Source organism: Phaenicophaeus curvirostris, chromosome 17 (genome assembly GCF_032191515.1).
Source record: "Phaenicophaeus curvirostris isolate KB17595 chromosome 17, BPBGC_Pcur_1.0, whole genome shotgun sequence".
Classification (NCBI taxonomy): Eukaryota; Metazoa; Chordata; class Aves; order Cuculiformes; family Cuculidae; genus Phaenicophaeus; species Phaenicophaeus curvirostris.
In genome coordinates, this window is record NC_091408.1 from 3,469,195 (window position 1) to 3,485,419 (window position 16,225).

General features: G+C 50.6%; 1 protein-coding gene across 3 annotated transcripts in view; it reads right to left on the bottom strand.

Annotated features, from left to right (window-relative positions):
• Nucleotides 1-16,225, bottom strand: part of CUX2 (cut like homeobox 2) — a 69,502-nt gene that overhangs the window by 16,939 nt on the left and 36,338 nt on the right. For all 3 annotated transcript variants that reach the window (XM_069871172.1, XM_069871169.1, XM_069871170.1), the window contains exon 2: nt 93-171. In XM_069871172.1, the coding sequence (XP_069727273.1) occupies nt 93-171 (79 nt within the window). The remainder of the gene's footprint in view (nt 1-92; nt 172-16,225) is intronic.

Genomic DNA, 16,225 nt, shown 5'->3' on the forward strand with positions numbered 1-16,225 from the left:
CAGGGAAGGCGCCACCGTCATGGTCCTCGCTGGCTCCTCTCAACACTGGCAAGTGACTTGTTAGGCAGCCAGGTCACCAGCACGTTGCTTACCTGGAGCTTCGATTAATTGCTTGTAAACGCTCAGGAAAGCCGTCTCAGCCTCCTTGCTTCTCTTACTAAGTGCAATCACCTGCAGAGAGATGGAAAAAGGAGGTGAGAGATGGGCTCAGAGGAGGAAACAGGCTCCGCAAGGCCACCAGGACTGGTGCCACCCATGACTAGCACACAGGTCGCCCCTGGCACAGCTCTGTGCCCACTCCATGCCCCACGCAGCTGCTCACTGCCTGTGGCTAAACTGCTCGTGCCGCTGCCATGTCACATCGCCCTAAATCATTGATGCGCTCTGAGTAAATGAAAATTATTATTTAATGTCAGCGCTTAAATAAGAAATAAAGAAGCCTGCCTCTTGTTGGGTGTGCCGGGCCAGATCTGGCACACAGCTCTCCCCAGCCACCCTCCCCAGCTGGGCACGGCTGGGGCGATGCCGGGGGCAGGAGCGATGCTTGCGCTGGCTCCGGGATCAGGGCATCACCCCCTCCTGTCGGGTGCTGGGGTGCCAGTGACACCCCAGCCGAGCGGCGAGGAGACAGCACGCTGCATCGCTAATAACCGAACAACAATATTCATCTGCCGTGCGCTCCCATCTAACATTTATGAGCATGAATCATTTACTCCCTGTAATTTTTCAAGGCATGCCAACACCTCGGGGCGGAGGGGGATGCTACCCACCGAGCTCCGGAGCATTTTGTTTGCTAAGGGTCCCCTTGCTACACGACCTGCAGCGGATGGGATGGGATGGGATGGGATGGGATGGGATGGGATGGGATGGGATGGGATGGGATGGGATGGGACACGCGGCTCTCTGTGGCCACGCTGCCCCAGGCGCAGGAACTAGGGGTGGAGGTGATCCATTCCCAGCCCGAAAATACCCAGTTTGATCCAAACTGGATGCCTATGTGATAGAGGAAGAGGTGCTTGCTCAGCATCCAGTGCTGGCAGACCCACCGTTACCAACAGCATCGCCAATTAAACCACTCTTAACCCACCCACGGGCTAATTATGAAACGATGCCCCAACTTTGCACCTCAGCCCAGTGGCAGCTCCTGCACCGGAGCATCTTCTCCCTCCTCCTGCCTTCTCTATGCCGGTGGAGCTCCTGGCTCACCCCGCCAGCCCAGATTGTGATTGCTTGTCATTCAAACCCCAAGCAAACCGCTCATTTGTAATCCAGCAGCCACCTGAGCAAACCGCTTTCTCCTTCCATGCTCGCAGGCACTGGAGCACAAAGATCATTTTTCTATTGTTAAAATTGTATAAGCCGGGCTTTTTTATAGCATCTTGTATACAAACCTACTTTCTCGGCGCCGCATTTCCAGATGAGGAGGAATTTGGGGGCTTTTTTTTTCAGCGTTCTGCAAAAACGCTTGGCTTCAGGGTGCTTTAAAATAATAATAATAAAGCAGAGAGGAGAAGGGGGGAGGCAGCAAGCAGACGGCGAGCGGCACTGCCTGCGTATCGCAGCAGGACAGCACTGCGCCTGCTGAATTTGCGTGCGGTGTCGGGGTGGTGCAGGGAGCCCTGCTTGGGGGGGTCCGTAAGGATGCAGAGAGCCAGTGGCGCTGGGATGCTCTATGGCATCAGTCCTGCGTGACCCCACGGTATCCCACACCTTTCCAACAAGGGAATGGAGTGAGAGGGGACACATCCTGCAGGCACAGTGCTGCTGCGGGCCAAAAGGGATGCCTGGACCTGTTCAAGCTGCTTTGAAGATGGTGTCGACTAAAGGGTGTGGAGCAAAGAGCCAGCCCTAATGTGCTCTCCATCACCTGTACCTGCCCTCCCCTCCCTTGATGCATCCTCAACCTGTGTCAGAGGGGAGGAGCCAGCCCAGACCTCCGGATCAGGTTGTTTCTGCAGAATTTTATTCCTTAAGGTACATTACAGACACAAAGCGTTTTCTCAAGCGGAAACTTGGAAGCCTTTCCCTCTCCTTGGAAATCCTGATGGAGATCCAAGCATCCCTCACTGGGAACGCTGTGGGTCGGAGCAGGCAGGAGCCTGCAGCATCCCCATGCCATGGTCCTGGGGACCTTGCCTCTCCACAGCCACCTGCCACGAGCTCACCAGAGACAGATCCAGGTTTCCACCTGGTTCATACAATCATAGAATCACGGAACCATAGAATAACCAGGTTGGAAGAGACCCACCGGATCATCGAGTCCAACCATACAAGGCAGCGACCTGCCACTCAGCCCAACTCCAGCCCCATCCTACGAGATGCATGTGTAACATCTTCCCACTCATTAACTATCATCAGCTTCTTAACGAGCTGCAGGAGCCACCATTTGGTGGCCAGGAGGCATCTGGGGGACCATCCCACCAGCCCTGGCTCCTGCCCCGTCTCGCTGTGCCAGGCTCTGACACGTTGCAGCCCTTGTTGGTGTCAGGACATCCCCAGCACAGCCAGGATGGCAAACCAGGCATCCTCTCTGCTCTTTCAGAGTCCCACTAAACTTCAAGGAAATGTCAGTGAAAAAAAGATACTTAAAAATTTCAGTGACATTTTCCAGATGGGGATAATTCAATAAAATACCAAGAGAGGTTCCTGCTGGAGCAGCTCTGAGTCCTGCATGGAGACAGCTCACCTCAACCCTGAAATCACCATTAGTTATCACAGAGACCTGAATAAACACCTGGGAAAAGCCCACTTCAGCCCTAAACCCAAGGTTTTGTAGAAAAAAACCCCTCAGTGTTTGCTCTCTTGGGGCAGAAGCTGGGCCAAACCCTGCGTGCGCATCTGAGAGGGGGATGTCACCCGCGTTCTGCTAAAAAGAGGAGAAAATTACTAAAAATGGGGGAGCTGAGCACCCCCACATGCAGCCCCGGTGTGACGGGGTCGGGACAGCATCATCCCCGCTCCCCTCATCACCACGATGCCCAGTGACGATGACAAACCCACTGCCAACCCTTCACCCACTGCCCGCAAAGCCTCAGTTGCCGTCGGCGAGCTCTGAAACCGCATTATACATCGACATCCTATTAATTTCTATTTTCCCCCTGCCCTACATCCCCCTCCGCAGCATCCACGGGCTCAAGGTGAGGCACAGCAGCGCGAGGGATCGCTGCCGCGTGATGAATTACATTTATGCGCCGGGTCCTTTTCATGGCTGGTGACTTTCCAGCAAAGCAATTATCACTGTAGAATGCGTAATAGCCTAATTAATTACTATTGTCAGGCTGGCCTCTGTGCCATGATTATACCTTCCAAAGCCAACTTTTTAAACATTTGGAAGCAGAAATATTATTATAATTGACTGACAAAATGGTAAAACTCCCCCGGCACAGCCGGTCCTCCTCCTGGCACGGTGGCGAGGACCGACTGTCTGAGCATGTCGTCTCCAAAGGCGCAGGATTTGCATCGCACCGGCGCTGAGTTTATTCTTACATCCATGAGATCAAGTGCAGGATAAGTAGTGGGTTATTTCCATCTAAATACTGGTGGCAGTAAACCACAAATGAGCTCTTTTTCAGCAAAGAGGAACAGCTGTTGGGGGGGAGAAAGCAGCAGCAGAGACCCCAAATGTTGAAGAAGACTGATGAAAAAAATACATTCAAGCCTTCGCTATTTTCCTTGCTTTTTTTTGCTGACGTGTAAAGAAGTCAGGGAGAGCGGGAGGGCTGCGGAGGGGGGAGAGCCTGGGAGGGAGCCGCAGGGGAGAGCTCTGGGTGATAGGGGTTGGACATCCTCCACGGCACCAGCCGAGCGCTGGGGTCCTTTGGTGCCTTCCTGGTGCCCCGCATCCAACCGCCTCCTTAAACCAATCACGTGTGCACAGATCCATCGTGCCCCACGGATCCATTGCACGTGGACAAGCCCATTGCACACCCCCAAAGCTACCAGACAAACCCATCGTGCAGGCGCTCAGACCCATTGCACACCCCCAAACCCACGACGCACGGTCACAGAGCCCACAAACCCATCCAACAATCCCATCACACGCTCGTACACTCAAACCCACCACCCCTCCACAGACCCATTGCACACCCCCAGACCCACTGCACACCCCCAGACCCATTGCACACCCCCAGACCCATTGCACACGCGCACAGACGCACCGCACACCCACAAATCTACTGGGCACCCACTATGCACTCAAGCACAAGCCCATTGCACACAGGCACACACCCACTGCACACGTGCACGCCTTGCACACCCACAGACCCGTCACAAACACACAGACCCGTCACACACCCATCGTACACCCACACAACCATTGCATGCACCCCAAAAATGCACCACAAATCGATCATGCACCCACAAAGCCGCTGTGCGCCCACAGACCCATCGCACGCGCACGGACCCATCACACACACGCATAGACCAGTTGCACACTTGCACACCTATCATGCACCCACACAACCACCGTATGCACCTCAAAACCCATGGCACACCTACAAATCTATCACGCGCCCACAAACCCATCGCACACCCCAAAACCCATCGCACATCCCAAAACCCATCGCATATCCACAAACCCATCACACACCCACAAAACCCATCGCACATCCCAAAACCCATCACATATCCACAAACGCATCCCACATCTCCAAACCCATCACACACCCACAAACCCATTGCACACCCCAAAATCCGTCGCACACCCATAAACCCATCACGTACCCCGAAACCCATCACATATCCACAAACCCATCACACATCTCCAAACCCATCACACACCCATAAACCCATCATGCACCCCAAAACTCATCACACACGCAAACTCAAAACCCATCGCATATCCACAAACCCATCACACATCTCCAAACCCATCACACACCCCCAAGCCCATTGCACACCCACAAACCCATTGCACACCCCAAAATCTGTTGCACACCCATAAACCCATCACACACCCCAAAACCCATCGCATATCCACAAACTCATCACACACCCTAAAACCCATCGCATATCCCAAAACCCATCACACACCCATAAACCCATTGCACACCCACAAACCCATCACATACCCCAAAACCCATCACACATCCCCAAACACATCGCACACCCCGAAACCCATCACATACCCCAAAACCCATCACACACCCCAAAACCCATCACACACCCCAAAACCCATCGCACACACACAGAGGCCAGTTGCACATCCTCACCTCTTCCCGTTCCTTCCACCACTACACCCCCAGCCTATTCCTCTAAAGGCAGAAGCAGCTCACAATGTTTTCACAAGTCCAAAATGCAATTCATGTCAAAAAGATCAATAATATAAAAATAAAGCCTGCGAATTCTAGTTAAAGGGAACGTCACAGAAATATGTTGTTCACGTTCATGATTCAGAGATTAAAAAAAAAAAAGAAGAAGAAGAATCAATAGAAGTTCTTCAGATGATGTTATTTCTAATGAGAAATATACCGAGACTGCTGCAAATAACTGCTTAACGGAGAAAAAAAAGCGCATTAATAATTTACTTTATAAAGCATAGGATCCTGAACGCAAGAAAATTGCTGCTGGTTCTTAATTTTGTTGTAATACTTCCTGACAAGCTCAATGATGCTTTGGCAAAGTTCCTGAGCAGTCAGAGGACGTTCAGCTCACTAGGTTATTTTTTTCTCCTCTTTTGGCGGCATCCCGGCCCCGTTGGCTCTGGGAGAAGGTGCCGGAGCTCTTCCCTTTCTCCACGCTGCAGGATTGCTTGGGTTGAGCTGCTGAAGCGGCACTGGCCCTGCCACCTCCTGCTTGTGCGTGGAAGGAGCATCCTCCTGCTTCCTCCTCACCCCCATCTCCAGGTGCCTCCAGTCGTGACGCAGCATACGGGGAAGATATCAAAACCTTATTTTACCATCCTCACCACCTTAATTTAATGCCACCGGTTGGTTTAGTTGGTTTTTTTCCTTATTTTTCCTTATTTTTTCTTCCATTTTTTCCCATTTATTTATTTTTTTGAGTGCATTTGCTGACAGTTGGCAACTCCAAACCATCTGCTAGCAGCACACGCACCGAAACGGCAAACTTCAGCATCAAACCCAACACAGCTCCAAGGAGCAGGTTGATTTCCAACCAAGAAGGTGCTTCGCGGGTGGGTTCATTCCAAGATTTCTTGCAAACCCACAAGATTTTCACCCAAAAATATTTTTTGTGTAAAATTATTTTCTGGTAAAAATACACCAAATTCCCCAGCAGCAATCCAGGTCGGGGATGCCCAGGGCTCTGCATCCCTGGCAGAGATGAAGGGGGACAGCGAGGGGGTCCTGCTGGTCCCCGGGTTCTGGATGAAGCCGGGCTGACCCCAGCACACAGGGCGCACCCCGAGCATCGCAAAGTTTCACCTCCCATTTAGCAGAACAAAACTTTTAATTTAGATGTTTTCATCTATCTATCAGAGTAAAAAAAATAAGTTTAAAATAATGACTGTAATAAATGAAGGTAATTAATTGTAGTTTGTTCCTTTACTGTCTAGTCAGCTTAATTTTACCTTTTCATCTAATAATGAGAAAATAATTTTTGTGCTCTGAGGGTTAATGATATGTAACTGCAAGAGCTGCTAATTGCATGTTGCAAACTATTCATCAAAATCCCCATCTGCGCTACTTGATTATGTTTGCTAAATTATTGCTTTGAATTATCTTTCATAAAGCAACTTTTGTAATTAGCAGGGCTTTCGCTTTGCTCTTTTCTCTGTCGCAAGGATATTCAAACTTTGTCCGTCTCAAGCTGTTGCCATTAAGCTGCTGTCACGGGCAGGTTTGGGGGAGAGAAAGAAACTGCCCTTTAGCTAATTGAGGGAAGAAATAAAAATTGGGTTTATTCTCCAGGGGTACAATTTATTCTCCGGGTCCTGCTTCTCCTTCCTTGAGGAAAAAGTGCTATGAGAAGGATACAGGAGCCTAAATGTATATGAGATGTATTTGGGAATGGCAGAGAGAAATGGTCTGAAAAGCCCACTCGCCTCCAGCCGGGTTAATATTTCAAAATGTTTTTTTCCCCCCTCTTCCCATTTACAAGAAGGAGCGGAGGGGGAGCGCTCGCCATTCATCACCGCGCTTTTATGGGCTCCTTCCCGTGACGCAGATGATGTAGAGCTCTGCTCTCCCTGGTTAATATTCATGGGGAGTGCGGAAAAGTGTGCTTTTCCCCCAGCTTCGTGGGGGAAAAAAATGTATTAAGGAAGTATTTTTAAAATTTTGAGAAAGAGGAAGAAAAGGTGGGAAAAAAAAAGATGTGGAAAAAAGAGGGTGGGGGAAGAGGAAAAAGGAAAAAAAGGGAAAAACTATTTAAAAGAGAAAAAACAAGGAAGAAAGAGAAAGAAGAAAGAAGGAAAAAAGAGAGAGAAAAGACACAAGTGGAGGGAAAGAGGGGAAGATAAACAAGGAGGGAAAAGGGAGGAAAGAAGGAAAGACATGGGAAAAAGAGGTGGGAAGAAGGAGGAAAAAAGAAGGGAGAAGAAGAGGGAGTGAAAATAGGCAGGGGAAGAAGAAGGGGAAAAAAGGAAGATGAAAAAGAGGGGGGAAAAGAGTGGGAGAAGGGTCCGTAGGGCACCTGAGCTTGTCCCCAGGAGCAACAGCAGCGCCCTGGCGTCCATCCCATGTTGCCTCGCACTGAAGCAGCCCCGATCCCTGACCCTAGGGGAGCCAAATCCACCTTCTGGGGATAAAATCCCCCCAGATCTCCCGTGGCAAGAAAGCCCTGGGGGGAAGGAAGGCAGCTGAGCTGGGAATCGCATCCTGATCTCCCGTACAGCTCCATAAATCCAGAGCCACTTGGGCGGAGGGACTGGCTGGGCCTCCCTGAAGGACATAGCTCATATTCTCGTAGCGGATCTAATGAAGACTATTGGAAAAAATGCAGTATTTAAAAGACTGAAAATGTATTCCTATTGTTATCACTCTCTTTTATGTGTTTATGCATAGTGCATCGGAATGAATCAATACTGGATTGCCCTATAAATAAATGAGCATATCAGTAAACCCAGTAATAAAATGAAGTGATGAAAAATATGGAAATCAGTTGCATTTGTGTAAATCCACTTATTGTTTACTTTAATATTTTCTCATGCAGTTCCGTAGCTCCAAAGAGACAGATTTAAAATCAGGTAATGCTCAGCAGATGACAGATCCTAATGTGTCGCTGCTGGCAAGCTCCGAGTACCGGCAGCTCTCCAGGGGTTTCCATCGAAGCACATTAGAGGAGCAGAAAAAGCAGCCCCTGAAGACAGAGCATTAAAAAGCTGAGAAGATGAGGGATCCTGAAGTGCAATGCATCTCTCGCCAGCATCGGGGACCAAACCCAAGGCATCCGTGCAGCCTCCAGGGATGTGGTAGGGGAGCTGGGGAGCGCTGGATCAGGCTGGAAGTTCATAGAATCATAGAATGGTTTGGGTTGGAAGGGACCTTAACAATCACTCAGCTCCATCCCCCTGCCATGGGCAGGGACACCTCCCACTGGCTGCTCTTAGCCCCATCCAGCCTGGCCCTGAATGCCTCCAGAGATGAGGCATCTCATGGATGCTCCATCAGATCAGACGGAGAAGTGAGATGCCTTCTGCAGCAATGTGGTGGGCTGAGACCACATTGTCCCATCCCAGCGCTCAGCTCCTCCTCAGATCACCCGTTGCAACCTCATCTGGCGCATCCCGGCCATGTTGTGGCATCTCCTGGCCACACCACAGCACCTCTTGGTCACCTTGTGGCATCTCCTGGCCACACCACAGCACCTCTTGGTCACCTTGTGGCATCTCCTGGCCATGCCACGGCACCTCCTGGCAGTGACAGCTCCTTCTCCTGCCTGGAACTCTCCAGGTAGGGGCACCATTCCTGCTATCCTGCAGAGAACAGCAGGGATTTGGCCAGCAGCAGGGTCCTGCCTGTCCCCCTGTCCATATGTGGCACAAAGACCACCCAATACCAGCCAGGGAAGCAAAGCAGATGGGATTTTATCAGCTGCAGAAACCCCTCAGGGGTCAGGGACAGTAACCCTGCGCCTTGGTCACACCAAGCCAGGTCCCAGTGCTCTCCTCTTCCCATTTCAACCCTCCAAGAGCCAATGGGGTGGAAAGAGGCTGGGATCATTCCTGGGATCACTGGGAGAAGGTTAGGTGCTGCTCACTCCCCTGCCCACCTCTCCTTTGAGCATCTCCCTATAACGCAGCCAGTTTCGCCTCCCACCCAAGCAGGCAGAAAACACCCCTCCCCAGACGGCCTCCGAGAAAAGCTATTTTAGAATTGCTCTTTTTTTCCTCCCCCCTCTCTCTCTCTTTTTTTTTTTTTTTTATTTAAAACACCATATCTCCCCCCATCTGGGCTGCGAGCTGGGTGCCAGCATCTCGGTGCCGAATGCTCAACACTTGCTTTTTATAACCGCCTCGACACCCAAAGTTTCCTCCCGCGCTGCTGGGATGCATCCAAGCGGGTGCTGCATCCCCACAGATGCTTCACCCCCTTGCAAAGCCCCCTGTCCCCCCCTAACCTAGCTCTGCCCACCCAAAGGGGCTCCTGAGAGAGCAAAAAAACCTCCTACCCCAAGGACAGAGGCTACAATTTGTCTTTGTGGTTAATTAGCTTCCTTTCATGTTAGTCACTTACATCTACAGTCCTCAAAAATCTAGTTGTCGGGGAGGGAAATCTGCTGTCCTGCCGAGTAAATTCTCTAACAGCAAATCTCCTGGACCTCAGGTACATTTTTCTTAAATTCCCGGCTGAGTTCAATTAAATGTTTATGAGAACGTGCGCCTTCCCCCGCCGCGCTGCCAGCACCGAAGCAACAGAATTAAGCTCCTTCTGGAACAAAACAAAAACAAAAGGAGGGGGAAAAAAACCCCAAAAAACAGAGGAAAACAAATAAAATAAAAGGTGGTTTAGGAGCGTTGGGTTTTGAGATTGCAGGAATATAATTTCCCTGGACTGGTTTTGCTCTGAGTTGCGCAGCCACAGTGCAATGGCAATATCGACAAGGGGGTTTATATGAATAATTGAAGAAATTCTGTATTCCCCGCAAAAGAAAAGGCAAGCCGAGAGGGTTGTTGAGATAATCAGGAGCTTGCTAATCAATATTCTCAGCCCCAGCCTCCTCCTCGCTTCTCCAAAAGGAGCAGTGCCATAAGCTCATCAGTAACTGTAAAAAAACATCGCACTCCGAGTGTCAAAATAGTCAAGCACAGCATATTGTATTGCCAGATTTCCCTCCCGGTCCACCCCGGTGCCAGATTACATCCATCAGCGGGGAGGGAAGCCATCCAACAATGACTTACTTAGGCTTAAGTGTTCATAAATAAGGTTTTTAAGATATAGATGGCTTTTTAATTTTGGTGGAATGTGAACAAGAAAAAATGAAAAAGAAAAAAAATGAAAAAGATGGGGTTGGTGTGATGCGAAGCGACCTCTTGGGTGCTTCCCGGTAAATCCCGCAGCCCGGCCGTGCCGGGGGATGTCCCGGTCCCTATCTGGCTTGTATCACAGGGAAAACAGCCGGAAAAAATGTACGCTGGCACCATACCCCACGCCAAAGCCTTTGTCTGATGTGGAGATATGAAGAGAGACTGTATCCCTGCCATGAAAACCTCATTAGACAGACTCTAATTGCTGCCCTGCAGTCGGCGGGAGGAGACAGAAACCATAAAACCTGAGGGAGGGGAGAAAGCTATTAATTGCTCTTTGATAAATTAGGGGCCAAGGTGGGGGTGGTGGAGGTCGGGAGGTGCCTGCGTGAGGCTCTGCTGCACCCCAAACTCTGTCCATTGGCGATGAACGTCCTGTCACCCACTCGCCCACCCCGAGTGTCCTCGCTCAGCTCCCAAAACAGGCACTTTTGGAGCAAACTGGGTTTGCAATGGAATGAGTCGTCACCGCCAGGATGACAGTCCCTGGCTACGGGACCTCCAGTTTGCTCCACCACCTCCAGTTTGCTCCACCACCTCCAGTTTGCTCCACCCTCACGTCCCACCAAAACCTCAGGATCGCGACCACCATGCTCGGTGTGGAGCCAGCCTTGAACCATGGAGATTTAAGCCACAACTGCCCAAACTGGAATGGTTGGACTCGATGATCCTGGGCGTCTTTTCCAACGTAGTGATTCTGTGATGGATCGAGCCCTTTCTCCCCTTCCCAGCAGCATCACCATTCCACGGTGGGACAGGAGGAGACCTGGTGCACAGCAAACACCACCATCTCCTGCTCAGCGGCCACGGGTGACCCTGGCCATCAATCACCCCCTAGGCCTTATGTAAATCCACGATGCTAAAGATGTATGGAGCCAATTACCAGGGGTCACTGCTGGGTGTAAAATTCAGACAACGAAGCTCCTAGTCTCAAATGAATTGGCGCGAGATTGCAAGTTTACTGCCTTTTATTGGACAATATAAATATTTCACTGTTATATAAAAAAATATTGGCGAGAAAGCAGATAAACCTGAGTCCTGTGTGTATACAGAGAAGCAGGGAGTGAAAAACAGCTGTCAGCATCTTTTTAACGGCCTTCGGGGCGGTACGGGCACACGGGTTATGAAGGGGGGTTGATGACCGCGGCTGGGCTGCGGGACTGAGGGACCCCAGGGACCCCCATCGTGGACCTGCTGGGGCTCTGCTGGGAACACGAGAGCTGCTGGCAGCGCAGCCCAGACCCATGCAGGGTGGTGTGTCCGTGGGGTTGTGTCTTGATCCGGCCTCAATAGAGAGCAACATGCATGATGCAGATGGGGATGTGGAAACCTCAGAGGCTCAGCACCATTCCCAAGATGCGGATGCTGTCCCCAAGCACAGGGCTGAGCCTGTGCCCCCACCCAGAGGATGCCCAGGAGGGGAGGGAAAGACCTCACCATATGAATCAATCCGAAATGTATTTTCATAGAATCATAGAATCACCAGGTTGGAAGAAACCCACTGGATCGAGTCCAATCATTCCCATCAATCACTAACCCATGTCCCTCAGCACCTCGTCCACCCGTCCCTTAAACCCCTCCAGGGAAGGGGACTCAACCCCCTCCCTGGGCAGCCTCTGCCAGGGACCAATGACCCTTTCTGTGAAATATTTTTCCTAATGTCCAGCCTGACCCTCCCCTGGCGGAGCTTGAGGCCATTCCCTCTCGTCCTGTCCCCTGTCCCTTGGGAGAAGAGCCCAGCTCCCTCCTCTCCACAACCTCCTTTCAGGTAGTTGTAGAGAGCAATGAGGTCTCCCCTCAGCCTCCTCTTCTCCAGGCTGAACACCCCCAGCTCTCTCAGCCGTTTCCTAACAGTTTTCCCCAACTTGTCCTTCTGGCATCGTATCTGTCCTCATTTGCAGACCCCTGTGCCACCACAGGACACCCTCATCTCACGCTCATTCATATATCAACCCTTCCTTGCAACAATAAAAGCCAGAGAAAAGAAAAAGTAAAAAGCCTATGGGAATCAATACCTCTTTCTCTCTCTCTACCTATGTTTTATTAAAAACTTTAGCATCAATATTAATGTTTAAATCCTCACCGAGCTGAGTTTAATTACCTGTAAACTGCATCCACAGCTACATGGACTTTGGTCTATGCTGCAGTAAACATCACTGAGGAGGAGCAGTGCCAACATCTCTGAGCATCACCCCCCTACCCCTGTGGCTGCATCCAGCTCCCGGTCCCTCAGCATCGCCAGCTACGCAGGGATGGAGCCACAGAGTGACCCGACTAGGGACAGACCCGAAAGGAGAAGGGAGAGACAAGAAAAGGGGGAAACTGGGATCCTGGGAAGAAAATGATGCATAGATGTGAAATATCTGAGGCTCTCGCTGCCAAAAGGTATCTGCTTCCAGCCACTACGTGAATCATAACATTTGGGAGGGGGGACTGAGGGAGAACTATTTGAATGGAGTCCATTAGTGGCTGAGGACAACAAATAACTCGCAGGCAGCAGGAACCGCTCCCGAGCCACCAGTGAGTTCACGGGCGGCTGGCACAATGGGCCAGGAGCTGTCAAGAAACCAGTTGGGGCTGGGACCAGACTGCACTTAACCCATCCAGCACCTGCCGCAAGGTCTCAGCATCTAAAATGGAACTGGGGTTTATGGTGTGTTATCAAAAAAGCCATAATGGGATCTCACGGAGGGAAAAGATTTGATATGTGCACCAGATTTGCATTCCCAGGGAAAGAGGAGAAGGCTGTGGTTTTTTTTTAAAAAAATATATATATCGAGGGATGCTGTCTCATGGGTTATATTGGTGGCTGGTCATGGCCAGCTCCATCACCTCATTGTTTTGCTGTCCTGCTCCTTACCAGAGGCCAAAGGGGAGCTGATGGAGGGGCCAGCCTGGTCCTCCCTACCTGTAAGCCTGGAAAATCCCCCACCACATTTCTCCTGCATCCCACAGCCTCGCCTGCTCCAGGCCCACTTCGTTAAGGCCCCATCCTTATTACATCTATTACAGTGGCTTCCAAGGCCAGGGCTGGGACGGCAACGGTAGTGTTCGAGGGCTCCACTTCCAGAATAATATTCATTACCATATTCATTCAGTGTTCATCTCGCAGATGTACGGATCCGTTACAATGGAGAAAAAAGAGAACTCAGAATTTGTTCTCAAAAGATATTCAAATTAGTTAATCAAGAGTCCTTTTATTACGTGTCTCATGTACCAGCAGCAACTATCCATCGAGATAAATGATCAGCTGCTAATAACTGATTACATTGCAGCAAGTGTTTTCTTATCCCTATTACCACCATGTTTAAAGACATTTTATAAATTTCTAATTATTGTAAATTGTTTCTCCTTTTGAAAACATCTTCCTATAGTCATCAGCTGTCAATTTTCCCTGAAAATCTCTTTCTGAAATGAGCTCATAGAAAGATGCTCAACAAGCAGAGAAAACCCATCCAGGCAGGATGCAGCCAGGCCACCTCCATCCCGGGGCAGTCGGGGACCAGGACGCACCTCCAGCTCTTTTAGAAGTAGACCGGGCTTGAAATAAAAATAAAAGCATATGTAGGTTGGATCAAACCTGGATGGTGCAGCCTTCACCCACCGCATGATGCCGAGGTGCCGTATGGTGGAATGAGCCATCCCCCCAGATGGATTCGCTCTCCAGTCAACCACAACGAAATAAATAAGCCAGCACCAAAAAATACAAGCACAAGGCACTCGCTCCTACAGACACCAGCATCCAAGGGCAGATCTGAGCTTGGGAGAGCCCTAAACACGATCCTGTTTGCTTTCTGCATAATTTACAGATGAAAACTGAAATAGTGGAGAGGGTTTGAAGCCAACCAGGACTTTAAATACAGCGGCTGGCCTCAAGCCACCGCCCCGGCCAATTTCTGGGCTCCATTCATTATTGCAGTCAACCACTTTAAAAAACAAAACAGCCACAAAAACCAACAATAAACCACTCTCTAAACTCTGTTAGACACTTTAATGGAAATGGTCCCTCCTTCCATCTTCCCCAGCAGTGACCACAGGGCTGGAGCAGCAATCATAGAATCATAGAATAACCAGGTTGGAAGAAACCCACCAGATCATCGAGTCCAACCATTCCTATCAAACACTAAACCATGTCCCTCAGCCACGCGCCGTGAGCCGGGCTGCAGCCAGGAAGGTCCGCACCACACCGGGGACCGTGATGGCACAGGCAGAGCATCCACGTGCTCCTGGAAGGGACCTAGAGCCAAGCGAGGGGGAATGAGCCCCTTCTAGCACGGTGACAATCCACCACCTTGGGTGACAGCGGCTCTGCTGGTGACATTGGCCACCCAGGGAGGGGGATGACCAGGACAGGAGCACGTGCCCCATGGCGTATCTGGATATTGGAGATGTTTGCTAGGGTTTGGCCAAGTGCCTCCACGCTGGAGACGATTGAGACAAAGCTGCTGCGGCGGCTCAGGATGGGAGAAGGAGGAGGAGGAAGGCTGCCCAGGATAACACCCCCTGCAGAAGATCAGGGTGTCTGGCCAAGAACATTTGCCAGGCAGAGCAGGGCCAGTGGCTGCCAGGAAAGGGAGGAGTAGCCAGTGGGATGCGTGGAGCAGCCAAGGTCCTTCCCGGCTCCAGGGGCCACAGACCAGGGGAGGAGACGCCGCAGGCACCAGCCATGCCATTATACACTTTATTGATGCTGTTCTGAAGAAAGCTAATCAATATATTAGATTTCCCAAAGAAAGAAAACACCAGCTGCCAGCAGCACATAACTCCTCCGCTGCGGTGCATTTTTCCATCAAGCCCTGGAGCCGCGCGTGTCTGCGCAAGATGAGGTCACGTTCAAGAGGAGACCTCCCGCTCCCCCAGCGGCCAGGTCAGGGCCACGGCCACTGCCTCGCCACACGGCAAAGCCCAAGTTCCCAGCTTGGGTAGAAATAAAGATGTGAAGCTCTCCGAATATCTTGTGTCAGCATCGTTGCCAAGGTGCACCTGGACAATCCCACCTGGGTCCAGCAACCAACGAGTGCTGCAGCCCCCAGCACTCATTTGGGCTTCAAAGAGGGTTCCCAAAGAGCTCTCTCCATCAGGAAAAGCCACCACAGAAACTGCCCCTTGCCAGTCACATTCCCCCAGCAGAGCCAATTCCACAGCACTCACCAGTCCCAAATGGGTCGGCACTGGAGAGAAACAGGAGAGCATCAAACCGAGAGATGCGCTTGGCAATAGTGGGATCCCGGCACACGGCATCCCAGCTGCCCACGCCCCATCGCTGCTCCAGGGTATTCATTCCTTAAACCATTAAAGCTGATGCCGCGGCAGCTCCAAAAGCTGTTTAAAAAGGACAGGATAAATCCACGTTGGACCTAATGCTGAGCACCAGCAGGAAAGCAGACTGACGTCACGGGGAATTGATTAGTGTTTTAATAGAATTGGATCATTGGGAGGGTTGCAGACCTGCTTCAGAAACTCAAACGTTACACAGATTTGCATTCAAAACCCTAAACCAGGGCGCATTTAGCCAAGGCAGAGTAAATGTCCCACATTTCCCCAGGATTATCTGAACCATATCAGATATAATCCAATGATCTGTAAAGTGATTATACCCAACTGAATATAAGAGATCTCTTCTGGTAATGCAATATTTCATCCAGCTGCAGACATTAGGAGGAGGCAAACAAAGGAGGAGATTTAATAAGTGCAAATAAAACTATAGGCAGAGATAGTTTAAATTTTTTTTTTTTTTGTATCGCATCTAATTGCAATCAACAACAGACATCTGACACAGTGACAGCATCAGCAAAATTG